General features: G+C 41.5%; 1 protein-coding gene and 1 long non-coding RNA gene across 7 annotated transcripts in view; one reads left to right on the forward strand and one right to left on the reverse strand.

Annotated features, from left to right (window-relative positions):
- Positions 1-19,461, forward strand: part of LOC310704407 — a 240,074-nt gene that overhangs the window by 112,398 nt on the left and 108,215 nt on the right. The gene's annotated exons all lie outside the window — the stretch shown is intronic.
- The window catches only part of STK39 (serine/threonine kinase 39), a 112,092-nt gene that overhangs the window by 3,288 nt on the left and 89,343 nt on the right, over positions 1-19,461 (reverse strand). For all 6 annotated transcript variants that reach the window (XM_083496691.1, XM_083496688.1, XM_083496692.1 and 3 more), the window contains exons 15-17: positions 13,522-13,574; positions 10,513-10,581; positions 3,375-3,439 (exon numbers count right to left, since the gene is read on the reverse strand). In XM_083496691.1, coding sequence (XP_083352817.1) covers positions 3,375-3,439; positions 10,513-10,581; positions 13,522-13,574 — 187 coding nt within the window. The remainder of the gene's footprint in view (positions 1-3,374; positions 3,440-10,512; positions 10,582-13,521; positions 13,575-19,461) is intronic.

The following is a 19,461-nucleotide window of genomic DNA, read 5'->3' on the forward strand; positions in this document are numbered from 1 at the left end:
ATGGGAGGGGTATAAATAATAAATTGTTGTTGTTGTTGTTGTTGTCAGGGACAATAGGCATTGTAGACTAACGACAGCTTGAGGGTACTATGTTGGCTACTCCTGCTGCAAACTATTTTCTTTATGTTTCAAAATGCAAGACCTTTCAATATGCAGCATTGGACTTCTCCCTTGTTCCAAGCCTGCCCTAGCCAATTTCCTGGAAAATGCAACAGGGCTAATGTAGCTGACCTTCATTAACTCAAGTTCGCGTTTATTTTATCAAGATGTGATAGATCTTTGAATCAATATTACTAATTAAAACAACAGCTTGGAGACACACACTCCCCTCTCCCTATTGAGGGCAAGCTGAAAAATAAGCCACAGTTGTCCGACATTTTAAATCAGCAGAGACTGATACGTTTGTCAAGAACATAAATTTAGCACTTCTGCAATTAACTACCCTGTGTCAATGATCCCAAGTGTTAACATGTCCTAATCGTTCTGTGAATATATCCATTTTAAGCCATTCTTGAATAGGCTTCATCTATTGCAGGCAGAATATAATTTTGTTGTTGTCTTTAAAAAAAGCAAAACTTTTTTTGTTATTATCTCATTGAAATATTATTAAAAAGATAAAAGAAGCAAGAGCATATATTGTATAAATTTAAGAAGTTTTTAAAAAGCACCTCACAACTAAAAAAAGAATCCGGGAACAATTGAGGTTTTATACCAGCTATTTCAATAAGCCTGCCTAAAGAAACAAATGTCTCTTATTGGATGCCTAAAAGAGAGGGAGAATTGCAAGGCAGGTTCTGAGAGTCCTGCAGTTCACATTAAACTCCCAACCATCAGGGCTTCATAGGGACACATCACCTGACATCACTATGACATCAGGTGACTATCAAGAGTGGCTCCGCCCAACTGTCAACTTTAACTTTCCAGGGGTAGGAGGAGATAAAAGATCTGGCCCTCCAACCAGAAAAAGTTTCCCATCCTTGGTCTATGTCAGTCTTTTTCAAACTTGGGTTCCCAGATGTCGTTGGACTACAAATCCCATCATCCCTGACTGCTGGGTCCTGCTAGCTAGGGATGATGGGAGTTGTAGTCCAACATCATCTGGGGACCTAAAGTTGAGAGAGACTGATCTAGATAGACAATCAACTACATTCAGGTACAACCAGAGTCGACCAGCCCTCACACACATTCTCAATTATCTTACGGACACACTCCTGTTATCTAATACCTCTGCATCTGTGGAGGGACTCTTGAGAAGATGCCTTACAGCCGTCTCAATCAGGCCAGGCCTTCCCCACAGAAGCATTAATTGCTCCCTGGACCCACTTGCCCAGAGCCTTCCAGCTAGCTTTCGTTAGCGAAATGTGTGTGATTACAGCAGCCATGGTGCCTTAACATTTTGGCACTTGAATTCATGTTATGTGTAAAATTGCAATCATGGATTGCTTTATTTATTTATTTAATCCTTATTTGGGAACAGGCCATATAGTATAAGCATAGTAATTTCCTTGCTGCTTAGTGGCTCGCCATTTTTAAAATAATAAATAACTGAAGAGTTTCCTCCCAAGCACTGTTTCCTAAATGAGGCCATACATTTCCCCACAAAGCCTTATAGAAAGGAAGTAAGTTGTGTTTCTTTTGCATCTAAAATTGCAACCCACCATAGTGTCTGCAGCACTTATCTTCAGAGCCCAATGCAGACAATACCTTTTTTAAATGCAAAAGCACTGCATTTATGCAAATAAATGAAGTATATTATTGATTCCAAGCGCTGAAAGGAGGTTTTTTGTGTGTGCAGAATGTAATACAGAAGCACATCCAATAATAAACACTTTTTACTGAAATCTACTCATTGCAAGCTTTAACTGTGGCTGCTACTCCACCACAATCCCCCTTTCAACATCTAAGAATTGCACTAAATTCTGAACTGTATGTAATCGCTAAGACAACTGTTGCTACATCATGGCTTCATGTTTATCTTGAGTAACCTGAATGCCACCCATATTACATTATAGCCCCGATAAACCAATTACATCTATGGTTCAATGGCTCCCAAACACAGCCCTGGCATAAATGACCGTTATTGTGATTTGATGGCTTTGTATGACAGCCTCTCACCTGGGCCATTCTACAGTTGCTTCCTATCACATGTCGCAGTTATCTTTCACAACTAAACAGATCTTAGTCAATTGGCTCCACCAGAATGCTTCTTTAGAACAACCACCGCTGCGATCCATTTTAAATTACTGGACATATACGTGTTAAAGCTACAATATTAGAAGATAGGAAAATAGTTTTCAGATCCATGTTTCCCAGTTTGGCTCCTACAAAATGTATCATTAAAAATGGTGGCTCCGCAGCAGGAACTTTTTACCTGCACAACGTTTTTCTGGCAAGTGATCCATGAATTCTCCAGTTTTGCTGATAAATCTCACTTGTTTCTTTCACTCTCCCTTAGCAAATAGAGCAGAGAACATTAGCTCCTCGGTATCGAATGGTGTGGTGGGGGTCTGGGAAAGGGGAGAATCGCTCACAAATGGAGAAACGCCCCATATCAGGTAGGAGCTATTTGCAACCCATTCCAAATTGTTCAGAAGGGTCCTCTGGAGAGGCTTTTTGAGGTGGCTGCAGAGGGACGGAGGGGAAGGCAAACTTTCCTTCTATGAACCTCTAAGTTAACTTATCTTACTATCCAAGCCACTATGCACCAAGGAAGGAATTGCCACGTTTAGCTGCAAGTTTATGAACATGGAGAATTAGCAGCGCCCGTGCAACTAAGTGCATGCTGTGTAAGAAGTGCAAGCCACCATTTCATCTGACTAAACATGTGGTGCTGGCATGCTATTACTGCACTCTGGATCTCAGGAACAATGCAGTGCTTATTGCAATTCAAGCACAGCGCTGTTAACACAAAACAACAGAAAGTCCCCTCCACAAAGAATACTTCAGATTCTGCTCTCTTTATAGAAAATACTGTAGAGCCATTGGTTCAGCTGGTCCCAATCAGAAAGCCTTGGCTATTTTCCTAAGTAATAAACCTGAGACATCAATAGTCGCTTAACTTCAAGAGCAGCTGTTGAGTCTTTGGATACATATGCCAAGTTTGGTTTTTTCTCTTCGCAATTAAGTAGTGCTGTTTTCTGCAAATTATCCTTTCCAGTTAGTGAACTGTTTGTTTTTTCAAAAAAAGAGACCATTAAAACTGTTTTCTGCTTTCCTGTTTCAGTTTGTGTAGGGTAATAAAATGTTGAAAAGGTCAATGTTCAGTGCAGAAAGGCAGCTAATAAAGCACTAGAAATTAAGAAGACCTGGCTCAAAAGATCAGTAATTGTTTTCTATTTATTACATTACTTTATTGACCACAGTACTGTACTTACCAGCTTAAAGGTTAATGTTTTCAAGGCCTTGGGATCATCTACTATTTTTTGTAAATTAGCAGCAACTGAGGAAAACAAAGCATAGAAAATGGAGTACACAGAAAGCAACATGGTATACAGTTAATCATTGAATACATTTATTCAGGAGAAGCAGAATAGCGCACTTGTAAGAAGCTGCACCCCAAATTACACAAATTTTCGCTTGAATGCAACAGATACATGGCAAGCACCTGCTCTGTTTCCTTGTGTCCTAATTTAATATTTGTCCTCTGTAGATGGATCCTCATGGGGGGGAAAATACAAAATTTCATCTCGATATGGTTTCTGTTCTAACATTTTCGCAGAGCTTGTTTTGTAGGGACCAGGACTTAGACAGACGGGAAAATATATATTGTATTAGTTGCACACTTGCACTCAACTTCTGAAGACTATGATAATTTAATAGCCATTTCAACCCAGCATATTAAGTGGGTAAACAGAACGTTATTTATAGCTTTAAAAAGAGAAACAACAGGGTAGTAATTAACACACAACCCACAAGACCATCATCTTCTGTAGGAACGCAAGTTTAAAAAAAGATCTATATGGCCTCGTTTTCTTGCTAAGTAGTAGAAGAAATAGATTTATTTTTTAAGGGGAAAGTGTGGGTTTTTCTCTCCACTAAGAAGAGGTATGAACTTTATATATTCTAAATGCAGAAAAATAATAGTCAGCTGGCACCTTCTGACTCCTGAGTCTACAGCTTTTATCTATTCAATGCTAATCCCAGGAGGTAAACTTTCATTTTATCTCTTGTGACCCACCAAGTTGAATTTAGCTCACCTGTCACCTCTGGTGCCCCACCACCAACTTCATTACCCTTCTGTTGCTGTCAGCTGCCTGGTATAGTGAAGATGGGTCTTGATACCATTTTCTAACACCTAAAATACATGGTCCCTGGGTGCACTTTTCTTGGTCAGTTTGAAGAAATGTATATCTGCTCTAAGAGTAGTGGATAATATCACAAGTGGCATCCCAGTGGCAGGTTCACCATCACCACCACTGCCCTAACAGCATTTAAGAATATACTTATTTGAACATGCTTGTGAAAAGTATTTGCAAATGCAACAGCAGCAACATGGTGCAAACTTTGCAACCAGGATGCTTCAGGCAGCATGTCAAATACGGCATGAGCTCCACCCCAATCCAACCTGAGCTTGATCATATGCAGTCAAATACTCTTAAGTCACAAACACTGTTTGTTTTTAAGTGTCATTGCTCCCTTCCTGTCCCTTTTGTTTTCTTTTAACGCAAACAGTAATTTTGTTCTCTGGCTATTAGAAAAACATCAGTGTGTTGACAATAATTTCTTATTGTAATTCTGTTTCTCTTCTAGTTATGTGCTTACATAAGCAATCTTTCACTCTTTATTATGATAAAATGGGCAAATGATGTACAACTACCATCATACCTGACCATTGGCCATGATGGTTGGTAATGATTGGAAGTGGAGTCCAACAAAACCTGGTTAGTCCCGCCCATGTCCTCCAGTGATAAATTCAAGCATCTATCAAAAAGTGAGTTGTGCCACATGGGTTTTATGATATGTAAATACAAATTATAATGATGAAACAAATAGAGATGCAACGTTCCTGGTGTGAAGTCTCACAATTAACAGTCCCTAGACCTCATCCTCCCAAATCCTTGGGAAAATTAGCCACTCCGGAAAGAGGCAGTAGAGACAGACAATGGACAAAGACAAGACAGTAGCTCCTCCTCTCCTCTGAGTTTGATTGTGAGCAATCCCCACTCCTGTTATTTCTGCCCATTACTGGGAGTTATTTAAGAGTTCAACAGGCTAGGCTAGGCTGTTCATGTTTTCAGTGGTGAGCATAAGGTATAGCCCAGCTTTAGAAGTATGAAGAAACCATTGGAAATTACTTCGTGTTCTTTGACAAGCATTTTAAGATACTTATTTCTGCATTGATCTGATGCCATTACTATGTTAATTTTGACATTTGAAAGTCGTTGGTTCATTAAACCTGCTGCACTGCAAGAGTGGAAGGAACTGATTTTGTGATTAACTAGGTTCCAGAATAACTCAATCAGTCAGCCTTTATCCAAAGTTTTCTTGAAAAGAAGGATCCCAGCTGAGGCAGCACTAGGTGAAGAAAAGCAGTACTCTCGCCAAAGAACAGGGCCACAGTAGGCCCAGATTAGAGACTCACAGAATGAAAATACCTTGGTTCAAGTTTCTTTGCTGAAATTGGGGGGGGGGGGGGACAAGCTTCACAACATTTCAGCTTGAGCACAATATGCAGAACTTGTAGTCAACTAAGTTTTACTCAAAGTAGGCATGCTGAACATGTCTGTTAGGGCCATTCATTTCAATGGGTCTATTTTGAGTAAAACCTACTTGAATATTACACATGGATATTGATTAAGGAAGTTTCCATACAATACTGGAAGTACCTTGTACATTTTCCCATGCTCACAAAATCTTATGTCATAATAAATCTGTTGGTCATCAAAGGTGCCACAAAACACTCTTGTGCTGGCTACAGTTCAGACCAGTGGCATAGTGTGGAGGGGCCACAGGGGTGGTTGGCCTGGGAGCAAAATTGTTAAAGGTAAAGGTAAAGGGACCCCTGACCATTAGGTCCAGTCGTGACCGACTCTGGGGTTGCGGCGCTCATCTCACTTTATTGGCCGAGGGAGCCAGCATACAGCATGACTAAGCCGCTTCTGGCGAACCAGAGCAGCACACGGAAATGCCGTTTACCTTCCCGCTGGAGCGGTACCTATTTATCTACTTGCACTTTGACGTGCTTCCGAACTGCTAGGTTGGCAGGAGCAGGGACTGAGCAACGGGAGCTCACCCCGTCGCGGGGATTCGAACTGCCTTCTGATCGGCAAGTCCTAGGCTCTGTGATTTAACCCACAGCGCCACCCGCGTCCCTTGCAAAATTGTTAGGAGCACAAAATTTCAACACCCAGTGCTGCCTCAATACAGCTGTGGGCTCCATTGAAAACGGCTTCTGCATGTGAACCTGGAAGTGACCTCTCCAGACAAGGAAATGACTCTTCTTATCTCTATGGCTGTGACCTCCTGGGTTACGCAGATGCCATTAGGCAGTTGAATGCACATGTGTACTCCATCCACCCAATGCTCCGACGGCACCAGGCTCTGGTAACCTACGCTACAACCCTGGTTCAGACTCTCCCACAGCCTACATTCCACGTCAATACACACAAGAGAGCCTCAAAAGGCAGGTTTGCAGTCATGGGAGAACACTTGAAAAACATACACAGTACAGCATAAAGTACTTGTGTGGGTTTTTAAAAATCAAAGTGTGCCACTTCATACTAGCCTGGCAGTTATCAATCAGTGCCTCCATTGTCAACATCTACCATCACTTTCATGAAACTGACTACTGAAGAAAGATCAAGCAGAAGCTCTTGACAAATTTCAGTCCTTATATTTTAATCAAAACAGGAAATGTTATTTGACAACCAATTCCTGTTAACTCAAGGTATCTCCCCTGAAGAAACTACTTTGAGTTTTGAGATAGGATGCAATGGCAGATAGAGGTGCAGATCAAGGGAATGCCTGCAAGTAATCCCTGCAAATTGCACTGTCAGCTAACTGTTAAGAAGAGAAGCCACACTTTGCTCAGAAACATCATAAGGTTAAAAATAACCTCTGATGTGCACAAGTGCAGACACACATTCCTGTATTTCAATCCTAGTTCTGAGCAGAAAAACTAAAAGGGTCAAATGGTTTCTCTCCCGCATTGATTCACTGCTCAAAATGGTCACCTGCTACAGCAGCTTTTCCTTAAAAAATAAAAAATAAAAGCTGTGAGATTGTTACAGGGGGTCTGCTGTCCAAAATTTAGTTTAGCCCCCAGTTACATTATCAAATTCTCTCTGAGGAATACTAAAGTGAATCCTGGTGATTTGTGAACGAGGTTTTGAAGGACAGGAACACTCAATGTGGAGATCAAGAACAGGTGGGGAAATTAACATCACTATTTTATCCAAGAAGCAACCTGAAGAAAATACAAAAGAAAAAGAAAAAAAGACACAACCCAAAGCTTTCTGAAACAAGGATCGAGTCATGAAGTTTGAAGACAGAGAGTGCTTTGTGAAAAGGGTTCCTATTGTGTTTTGTACCCCTGGCCATGCATGTTACTGTTCCATGGCTTTCCCGTATCTTAACGATTCACAATGCATTAAGGAGCAGGATGGAAAGCTGCGCAAAAAGACATCTAAATTCCATCTTCAGCTAGATGTATGTATCAAGAGACGGAGGTGTAGAAGACGGGGAAATAAATAGGCAGGGAAAATGATGAAAGCAGAAGTGGCAAGTCTTCAGAAGCTTTACAATATTCTCCTGTGCTTTAACTACAAATGCCATTGCAAATTAGGTAGAGACTGTATGCAGACACTTTGATCTCTCTTTTAATATAAAACTGAAGCAAGCGACTTTTACATTACGAAGGCAAACCATGCCATGGAGCAAGTCACTATGGGATTTTTCAAGAGAAAGAATACTGTTATTTTCATATCCTTAAGCAAATTCACTCTTATGTGTCTGACCAACCCGACTGAAGTATGGCGAGAAATTATGTTAAAGTGCGCTATTTCGGTTAACCTTTTATGCCTTTTCTTTTTAAACACATTGCGCAAAGACTAAACAAACAATTCTTCTTTACTCAAGTCTCACCAGAAGTCAATGTCATATAATATTTCAACCCCTCTTGGTTACCAAGGCATAAGCCCCCTATTATCTTAAATATATATATATTCAGAGTAAATTCAAAATGCAAAGCTTGCTGTACAAACTTCATAGACTGAAGAGGGCACTGGAGAAAATTCCTTCAATGATATTTTACACCAGAGATTTCCCAGCCAGTTGCAGTTACCATCTTCGTTACCTATTTATATAGGCGGGGTGCTTAATCTGTAGCCTTCCAGATGTTTGTACGACTCCAGCTACCATCATCCCCGAGAACTGGGCCGTGCTGGCTAGGGCTGGTGGGAAGGACAGCCAGTCAACACCAAAAAGGTTTAAATTAGAACCAGAGGGCTCAATTTCTCACTTAAGTAATAAAACCTATGTCTAGACTGAACCACTTGACTACAGGTGGTGGGGGAGGGGGCTTCACCTGACCGGTTAGTTCTCTACACATGAACGTTTCACCCACGTACCAAAGTTAGGATCAGGAATAAAGGTTCTAACTTAAAAAGCAAGCACACTCATGACCCAATGGCTTTGGAGGACAAACAGCAGGTCTGGTGTGTGCTATGGGACACTGTTCCAGATTCCCTCAATGAAGTTCTTGGCCGATGCAATAGGAAGAAAAAAGGGGCAGAGGTAAATGCCACCTACCATCTTAAACCATTATCTTTCTGCTTCTGTAGCTTCAGGGGTGTGTGGGTTTGGGTGTGTGGGTGTGGGTGTGTTTATGCAGAGGTTGGATGGCCACCTGTCAAGGATGCTTTAGTTGAGATTCCTGCCTTGCAGGGGGTTGGACCAGATGGCCCTCCGAGTCCCTTCCAACTCTACAATTCTATGAAGCCTACTGGAAGATCAAATCTCACAAGGCTTTCACAGAACTTGAGAGTTTTGTCTGCACTTTGATCTGGTACGCAGGCTGAGACCCTACCTGCCCGCAGACTGTCTCGCCAGAGTAGTGCATGCTCTAGTTATCTCCTACTTTGACTACTGCAACGCGCTCTACGTGGGGCTACCATTGAAGGTGACCCGGAAACTACAACTAATCCAGAATGTAGCAGCTAGACTGGTGACTGGGAGTGGCCGTTGAGACCACATAACACCAGTCCTGAAAGACCTACACTGATTCCCAGTGCGTTTCTGGGCACAATTCAAAGCGTTGGTGCTGACCTTCAAAGCCCTAAACGGCCTCTGCCCAGTATACCTGAAGGAGCGTCTCCACCCCCATCGTTCAGCCCAGACACTGAGGTCCAGCTCCAAGGGCCTTCTGGTGCAAGAAGTGAGGTTACCAAGAACCAGGCAGAGGGCCTTCTCAGTAGTGGCGCCTGCCCTCCCATCAGATGTCAAAGAAATAAACAACTATCTGACTTTCAGAAGACATCTGAAGGCAGCCCTGTTTAGGGAAGTTTTTAATGCTTGATGTTTTATTGTGTTTTTAATATTGTGTTGGGAGTCGCCCAGAGTGGCTGGGCAAACCCAGCCAGATGGGCGGGGTATAAATAATAAATTATTATTATCTACAGGTTGCTTCTCTGCATGCTTCAGCTGAAAAGTGGAATTGCAACGTACCAGTTGCTTTCATTCAGGGTGCTTCGGGAACTGATGGAACCTGTTCCTTCCTAAAAAAAATAAATTTAGCTAAACTAAGCTTCTACAGCAGTCCCTGTAGGAAAAACCCCCTGAGAAGATTGTTTTGGTGAGGGGAAATGTCAGTAAATTAAGAAGCACACAGCAGTAAGCAAGGAGCTTATATGCATTTTTGGCAGACACTGGGAATCTTCCCCCTTTAATGAGTTCATCCAATAGGCCCTGTCTTTATATCAGAGGAAGTTGCACACTCTCTTCTCTTTCATTTGCTGGATCTCCTTCTCATATCTATGGGGGACACTGGAAGGTTATGAGAACCATAAAGAAACCTCATTTTTCTTAGGGACAGGATGTTGGTGCCCAAAAGATATGTTGGAGCCTTTTGTAAGGCCTATTTCTGTGAAAATCTCAGCCTGAAATGCTGTGGGGTGTGGGGGTGTTTTTTTTGGGGGGGGGGTCAGAAGAGAAGAAAACCTCATACTTTTAGAAGCATACGCATAGATCCTAACACCACAGATACAGAAGAGTTCCAAATGAAGCTGAACATTTTATGTTACCAAACAAGCAAGAATTCCACCAGGAGGCAGAGATAATCACTGAAGCTAAATAAAAATATCTTAGTTAAACCACAGTGAAGTACCGTATTGCTTATTTATATTAGAAATCATGCTGAGGATTCCCTTGAGAATCGATGGTAGTCAATGAAGTTTTGATAACACGGGTCCTTTTTGTGCAAAACCAAAGAATAAGAGAGGTTGTGAATGGGCCCTTATCCATTTAACCATACTGAGTTACAGCAACAGTGCAATTTCAAAACGAAACATGATTTACCTATGACTACATCGTGGCCGTCAACCAGGCCTGCAGAGAACAGCTCTTGAGAAACGCCATCTGCTGTGTCTGTGTGGAACGTGAAATGAATATGTATTAGTCATAATTAAACTGGGGGGGGGGCAACAAAACGAAACAAAAATCAATAAGCCAGGGAAATTTGTTTTAAAAGTAATTTTAATCCTTGGACGTCCATTACCAAAGGGTGCTTAAAACCAAAACTTATTTTTGTTAGAGGCACCATGTACTCCACCACTGATAGTTCTCTCATTTTCTACACACATTCAAAAGCACAGGGTTAATTGTTTAATTCTTCACCAATCCTATAAAGCTCCTTTGTTTAAGCCAGTGGAATTCCTCCTCAGCCATGTAATTAGGTATCCACATTGTAATGAATGTGGGAAAGTTAAGGGAGCCTATGAAATAAACAGGGCTTGAGAGCCACACGGTCTTTCTCCATCCCTCACTTTTAATAAGAGCTTTCAGTTCAGGACACAAGGAGCAGCTAGACCCAAATTAATCAACAGCTTCGGAAGCAAGCGTTTGAACTGGCTCAACGTAAAAGTGTTGTGGGGGGAAAGACAACGCTCTAAACAACTTTCTCCCCCTGCAAAGGATGGATACGATCCTGCCTACAGGTACTGAGTAGCGTATAAGACTTCCAAGACTTTCATGATCTGTGTAACCCTTCAATGCTACGACATTTTAGTTATCTCAACTAAAAGTAACGTATTCCTGTATTGGGACCACAATGACATGGCAGCACTTGATGCCACAATAAATAAAAACCCTAAATGGATATATAAGGAGAGAGACATGTGGACAGCTGGGTCTTTTAAAGAGTTTCCACCACAGAAGCTCTAGCAGCCATATAAACACATGCCACTGCTGTATGTTTTCCCCCTAAGTGACTTATGTCTTCAGCCCTCAGATTTGCTGCAACAAAAACTTCAAAAAAGGAAAGCCCTGTTGAGTGCATCGTTCTCTTTCGTGCAGGCAATAAAGTCCAAGTTTACCGTTTACTTGGTGAAAAGGTTAAGCTTGAACAGCTTTGGATAAAGCCTTCCATCGTAATATTTTGTATATTGAAAGTGTTTAAGTTCATCAAGATGGCTTTTGGAAGTGTGCACGCCGTTAAGGCAGGCCCACAGTTTATGCAGCAAACGGAAACTGGATAGCTCAGTTGGTTAGAGCGTGGTGCTGATCATGTCAAGGTTGCAGGTTCGATTCCCATATGGGACAACTGCTTATTCCTGCATTGCAGGGGGCTGGACTTAATGATCCTCAGGGTCCCCTCCAACTCTATAATTCTAGGATTCTATGAGCTGCCATGTGCAAACTGCTACTTGATGACAAATGCAATGTTCCAGGGTTTCCGGACATTGCACAGCATTGCTGGCATACTAGCAGCAATTCTGTCTACCATTTAAAGGCAGATGCATGCTTTACATACTTGTTTCATCAGAACCAGGGTTTGTGATAAAGGACATGTGTTCTCTGTTCTTAAGTACTGCAAATGGCTTGACCATAGCAATAGGCATTAGGGGTGCTGTATGGACCTTTGTAACAAAAGGGGGTCAACCCCCGGCCAGTATCTATTTCAGTCTGAATTACTGTATCATCACCAAATGCCATTATCACCCAAAGTTAGCAGCACTAGAAGCAAACATACTACAAAAAATACACCCGCTGTATCTTGGTGTCCCCAATAGAATTTTCTTACCAAAAACCTCAAAGGTTTCATTGTAGTATATGCGACATTTTCCACATGAAAGGCAGCTTACAAAAATAACAGCCTAAATAAAATACTCCTAATAGGTAATCAAACTTGCAATCTCCCTACAGCGCTAACAGTTCTATAAGTAACAGTTCATTTTAAATATATTAAATAAAATTAAGTGAGCATAAAAACTTACCAGCAGGCCAATTAATATCCAAAAGTAGTCCCAGAACTAGCGAACAGCAACTTGCAACCTCCCCACCCGACTTTTTCAGAAGATTCAAATGGCCAGAACCATCTTTGGCAGCCCCTCCCACTTTGAAGCAGTGGCCCAAAGAGACGTCGTTTGCACAATCTTATCACTACTGCCCGGGGCTTCATTGACCAGCTTAACCGGCAACCTGCAACTGTGGCATTGTGCAAGAGGCAGCATGGGGAAAGCTGCACGAGAAGATGACTCCCTTTTTAACAATCCAAGGAAGTGTAGATTCGTGCATCGCAATGCCAGAGCCATTTTCTTGCACGCAAACTTCCTCGGAGCAAGGAATCCTGATGACAGGAACAGTGCCATGCAGGCAAGTTGCCACAATGGCACTTGGGAAATGGCAGCCTGACACACAATGCAGCCAATTCTTCCCCACCCCCCGGGTCGCAAATGTGCTCATAATGAGAAGTCAACTGTGCTGAAGCTTAGTACCCAAGATGGTCCCATGTGGTGCCTTTGGGGCACATCGATAAGGAGTCAGCACTAGGCGAAACATCCTGCAGAGATGAGAAGAGCTACAACGCTGCAGTGTCTCCCTGCAATTGAAACTGCTAGATTGTACCCTAGGGGGTCGGTTAGTAGAATCTTCACTGCCAAGGCTCCCACACTCTTTATATTCTGCCCTGCAGTTAACAATTTTTACATAGCCATCACTTATTGGTATGCCACAGTAACTCATATGCTGTACAACTCTGAGGTCAGTTATCAGCAGGATTGCTTTGAACTGCGCACTTCATTACATTAATTTTCAGAGAGACTGATAGAGTGCTCTCTTTCTCGTTCTTTCCCTCTCTCCCTTTCTCTCTTTAGTATCCTCTACCTTGAACCAAAACATTCCACAACTATGCCACTAAAAATTTACACACTTGGCACTAGTTTTGTTTCAGTTAAGTAGCGTAATATAAAACATTTGGTTGGTACAAGCGATTTCACAGAGCTAATTTATATTAAACTATAAAGCAGAAATCAATTTCTGAAATACCATTTGGAGCCATAAAAGCATAATTTCAATTAAAAGTCTTACCTCTGCCTGGAGTAAACTCAAATCGTATGTCATTAAGTTCCTTTCTGGAATTCCTGGAGGGAGAAAAAAAGGAGCCACGGTAAACACATCAAAATGTAATGAAGTGCAAGCCTTGTGCATTCCAAATGTATTCAAGCTTCATAAATAAGTTGCTATTAATATGTAGGCAGTATTTTGCAGTTTTATGGCCTTGTCTTTCCCCAAGTGCATCACAAATGCACAAGGGCATCAACACAAGGGGAAAACCCTGAAAAGGGGGGGGGGAGTTTAACCATATTGCATTTTTTTCAAATAAATCTAAAATTACACACTTTTACATTCAGTTTTATGAGCATCTATTTTTTTTAAGAAAAAAGTATGAGAGAGAAGTTTTGTTCTGCACCAAAAGAAGTATAAATATAACTCAGCACTCTCTCCCTGAATAGTAAAGGGTTAGATTACAATCAGAAAACTCAATTCAAGTTCCTCCAAGTTTCTGTTTTGTATTTCTACCCTAATTTCTGAGTGCAACTGTGCTTATACATAAGCTTAAGGCACAGGTGGTAAACCTGTGACCCTCCAGATGTTGCAGCACTCCAAATCCCATCAGAATAGCCAATGGTCAGGAATGATGGGAGTGGTAGTCAAAGAACATCTAGAGAGCTGAAGGCTCCCCACTCATACATCGCAAATTCTATACTCTGCCGCTGAAATATGGGGGGGGGCAACCATCATAAGGGGCTGAATCCCCTTATGTGCCGCCCCAAGAGCTTTCAGGCATTCTTTTGAGACTTTATTTTCACAGCATCACTAAGCTGAAGAGGAGTAATGAGAAGGAAGAAAACAAACAAGCATTACAGAATCAAATTCACGAGAGAAGTGCTATCACTTGCCCAAACACTCAGTAGAGCACTTACAAGCATGCTAAAGTCGGCAGGTTAAGTTATATTTCTCTTTCAGTTTTATAAGCTGAGCTTTCAACAAAAAAAGCTGACAAAATTAGTCTGCACATCTGTTTTGAAAAATGCTGCCCTTCTTTTATAAAGGGAACTTAATATGTAGGGCTACTTCTGAAGACAGTTTGGAAACTTCAGCTAGTACAGAATTCAGCGGCCAGGTTGCTCACCGGAGGAAGACGGTTTGAGTATATTACACCGATCTGTCTGACTGCACTGGCTACCTATTGGTTTCTCTGGGCCCTATTCAAAGTGCTGGTTTCGACCTATAAAGCCTTAAACGGCTCAGGACCGCAATACCTCAAGGACTATCTCTTACTATATAAACCTACCCGGACCCTGAGATCATCTCCTGAGGCCCTTCTTTGTGTGCCTCCTCCCCGTGGGGTCCAGAGGGTGGCAACATGAGAAAGGGCCTTCTCTGCAGTGGCTCCCCATTTGTGGAATGCTCACCCCAGGGAAGTTCGCCTGGCACCTTCATTGTACACCTTTAGGTACCAGGCAAAAACGTTCCTTTTTAAGCAGACCTTTGGTTGATTTCATTGATGTCCTACGCCCTTTTGAAATGTTGGGGGTTTGTTAGGGGGTGGGTTATTGGGTTGTTTTAATTTTGATTATATATTTTGTGGTTTTATATTTTTATTTTGTTCTGTGAACTGCACTGAGACCTTTGGGTATAGGATGGAATATAAATTTAATAAATAAATTAAAAAACATTAAAAATTCAGGAATGGGCTGCAAGAAATCATTTGATTTAATAAATAAATTAAAAAACATTTTTAGAAAATTCAGGAATGGGCTGCAAGAAATCACTTGATTTCAGCCTTGAGATCACATATGTAAAATTCAACTAATCAGCAGGACGATTCAGGGGTGGGGGAGTGAAAACCAGCTCACCTGGGCAAAAGTTGGATCACCGGGTTTAGCTACTTCCCAACAGTGTCCTTTACTATGGCTGCCCCTCACACCTGTGGGCACGTAGATTGCAGAAAGGCCACACAGTTAAGATTGAAAAGGCCATGGCTCAGCTGCAGACCACTTACTTTGAATGTAAAAAATTCAAAGTTCAATTCACGGCATGTCCAGGTACACCTGAGACATACTCCCTGAACCCCGGGGAAACTGCTGCCAGTCAACTTTAGATAATACTGAGGTAGATGGATTAAGGCAGCAACTTCCTGTGTTTCTGAAGTCCTGCTCCTGATGACACATTTCATTGAGAGAAAACCTCCTCTCCTCACCTTCCACTAAAAAACAGAAAAAGGTATTGTGCATATAGACAGCTCCAGAGCAGCACGAGACTAATTTCACTCCTCGATTCATAGTGATAGGTGTTTTGCTAGTACCATAAGAAAAAGTTCGGTAGCGCATGGATTTTGTGACAGCTTTGTATGTAAGAATGCATATAACATAAGGAGATATTAATCCTGGCAATCCCTTCTAGAATACGCCTGAAGGTGGGCAGGTAGTTAACATTAACATGTTTCTATTTAATTACATCATTTATTTTAACATTTTCGCTGAGTTCGGTGTCAATCTGCCCATGCAGGATAGAGCATGTTTAACATGTGTGCCACACACAACATAAACAACTTTATGTTCTGATAATGCGGCTAATTCTGCACTTCCACTTTCATATTGATTGACACTTTCCCATTTGTCAATAAAACAATCTCCTTTGCCCGAGGACAGAAGTGGGGGCATAGGGAGAGGAAAAAAGAAGACAGCCATCTCATTTTGGAAACAGCAAGTGGGCAAAGACCAGATACAAACATAATTGCTGTAGCGCACTTTTTTCCTCTCCTGGCGAATAGCTCAATCTGCTTGAAAAGCTAATAGCAGTGAAATGTGTTTTGCGGTCCATTATTCTTCTGTTCCTCAGCATGGAAACTGTAAGCAGACTCATATTTCAGTGTACCAGGCCATGAAGTCTTGCTGTGGGAAAACTAAATCCAACATCCAGGCACGCTCAGCCATGACTCAGAACTATTATCACTTGCTAAACACATATTAAGAAAATGTCACACAGTCACAAAAACACGATCACGCAAGAACAACAAAAATGGATTGGCAAGACAACAGATACAACTTTTGCAAAATGAGCGCAGCAAAAGAAGTATCCAGCTGCTAAGTATAGCAGGCGCGATTCAAAAGGTGAATTAATTTCTTGTTATCCCGTTCTTTAGTCAGACCAAATGGATATTGCATAGTGCAGTATTATGCAGCCAAACAACCATGCAGAACTGTTTCGATTAGTGAGAGGCAATGGTAAAGTTCATTTGCTGCCTTCAGTAGCTCCGACCATTAAACAGAAGGTTTCTTTTCTTTTGAAGGGTGGAAAGTAGGAACTTTTCAGAGCCCACAGGAAGTATCAGATCTGCTCACAAGATGCTGGAGAGAGGGGGCTTTAGCTGAAAGCCCCATCTATTCACTTGCATCTGGACTCACACAGATGTCCCTATGAATATTAGGGGCGGAGAGAGAAGCAAATGGGGCTCCTTGAACCTCTCCTTATAATCTACGAGACAGATATAAAGCTACTGTTAGTATGAGCCAATGCCATATGCAAAAAGAAAAGAAAATATGACTTTGGATGCTGAAAGTGCAGCAGTCTACATGCAGCTGTATAACGTGAGTTACTGAGCTGTCCAAAAAGGTACTGAGTTCGATTTACCTTAATAAATTGCATCAACCATTTATATGTGATTAAAAAAAAAAATAGAGAGGGAGAGGCACTCAGCTGTTGAAAAAAACGAAATTGATCATTCACACAGGTAAAAGCGGCAAGATTAAAAACAAAAAAATTAAATGTCTTACAGCACAGAGTGCAATCCCACAATGCAAAAATTAAAAATTAAAAATGACCCTCAGTACTGTCCACCGAGAAGAGACTATTGACTGTAATTTGCTACTTAGGGCTTCAGGGAAATTAGGACCTCCTGCACAAACACTTGACTTAAACTCTCTGTGGTACCCCAAAGTTCTGTTTTCAGAAACCCGGAAACAATAATCTCTGACCTTTGTGTTTCTACATGCATTCTATATGCAAGGTGGACTTGCCAATGCCCATAGTCAGGGTTTTGAGATCTTGCTTCCTAGGCTCTCCGTTCTCCGGCACAACCCCAAAGCTAAACTGTTTGTCCAACAGCAGAGACCCTCTGGTACAGTCCATAAACACTGTTTTAACACAAAACACCACACCCACCTACCCAATTGAAGAGGAATTGTGGCATCCCTACTCTCTCAAGACCAGGGAGAATATTGGTGGATGAGGATATTGCAGTGTTTGTAGACCTCCAGATCTCTCCCTGTGTCCAGGAGGAGTTTTGTAAAGACGTTTGTTTCATCTGGATCTCAGTTCCTTTTTTGTTCTTTTTTGTACTCCTTGAGATAGCAGTTACAAGAAATGACAAGAAGAGGCACCACTAATCAATGCACCGTGGCTAAGAAACTAACTGAAGAAACTGTGGCAAAGAAACTAATCAATGCACTGTGGCTAAGAAGACGGGCCATGTACAGCTTGCAAAGGATGTGATAAAGGCCACTAAAAGGGGCAGACTACAGAGTGGTCAAGACTCCTTTCAGGTTAGATAAAGCCAAATGCAGATTTTAAGACAGACAAGTTTGGGCTCTGTGCGCAGAACATGTTGGTACAAGCATTAGGAAGGGCAGTGAATGTGTGGCCCTATGAGGGAGTCAAATGCAGCCAATAAGCAATGGATGGCAGAGAGCTATCTTGACTAGATGCTACTGAGTGCCTTGTTGACACGACGAGTGCTTAGCCAGTCACACTTCTACCGGAACAGCAGAAGTTTCCACCAAAAGGTTACATGGCACAATGGTGTGTGCAAGATCCATTTCGGCAACTACACCCACCTCCAATAAACCCCATCCTTCTGTTTCCCAACAATCCTTCCATGGCCACAAACCTCAATATTGACTTTTTTTACTGAAATTACTTAACATATTCACACCCATTTTTGTATTAATCTGATCCCTTGAGACAGGTTGATCATGGGATAAATGACATTTACAACAATGACTTTAAAAAAGGAGAGTGCCTGTAATTAGGAGGAAAATCTCTAGTGGACTGGATCAGAGGTGAGGGAGTGTGCCCGCCCCAAACATCCCTGGACACCCACATTCAGAGGGTGTGATGCTGGAATAGAGGCAATTCACCCAAAATTCATTGTATCTAGGTCCACATCATGCAGTCAATTGCCAGATTTTGTGTGGAAATTGACCATATGAAATAGGTCTGAGTGGGATGATTTTACTCTGGTGGATTCTGTTCAGTATTTATTCCCTTGCACAGACAGCTAGAGACCTCAGAGGTGAGACAAGCTGGCTCGCAATCCCCTCCAATGAGAGGTATCATTGGATCCGGTTGAATGCAGCTTAAATACATAGTGCAATTATTCTTTGAAAAACTCCAGGAAAACCCTAATAAATGATCCATTGTGTTCCCTGGTCTTTCCAAACATGATTTTCCTTCCCAGCTTCTAAAAATCCACTTGAAATGCAAGAGCAGCAAATAATATATTTCTTCTGCTATGTCTCTGGCACTACAAAGCTGAATAAAATTGAGTGTAAAAATGGGATTTAAACCAAGGTACATAAAACCCATACATACTTAAGAATAGCAGTGTTCTATAACAATTAGTTGGGCAAAGTGCTTATATTAATCATTCATTATTTAGAGAAGAGCCCCATTCTAAAATAATTCACTCAACAAGGATATAGTAGGAAATTACTTGCATAGTTCTATATCTATATAGTAAAATATTGGCTGCCAGACCGCTGCATTATAATTCCTTATTCAAGTTTAATACCACGAGTCTTACTGATTTTTGGTCATTTCGCTTTTTATAGACAGCCTCATTCATTCCCATTTTTAAATGGACTGAGTCCTCACACATAAAAATACCTAGAACTCACATTCATACTTCAAACTGACAGGCTCCCATGTACATCAGCACTTTTACTCGGTTCCTTGTTATAAAGA

Source organism: Podarcis liolepis (assembly GCF_965112155.1).
Source record: "Podarcis liolepis genome assembly, chromosome: 1".
Classification (NCBI taxonomy): Eukaryota; Metazoa; Chordata; class Lepidosauria; order Squamata; family Lacertidae; genus Podarcis; species Podarcis liolepis.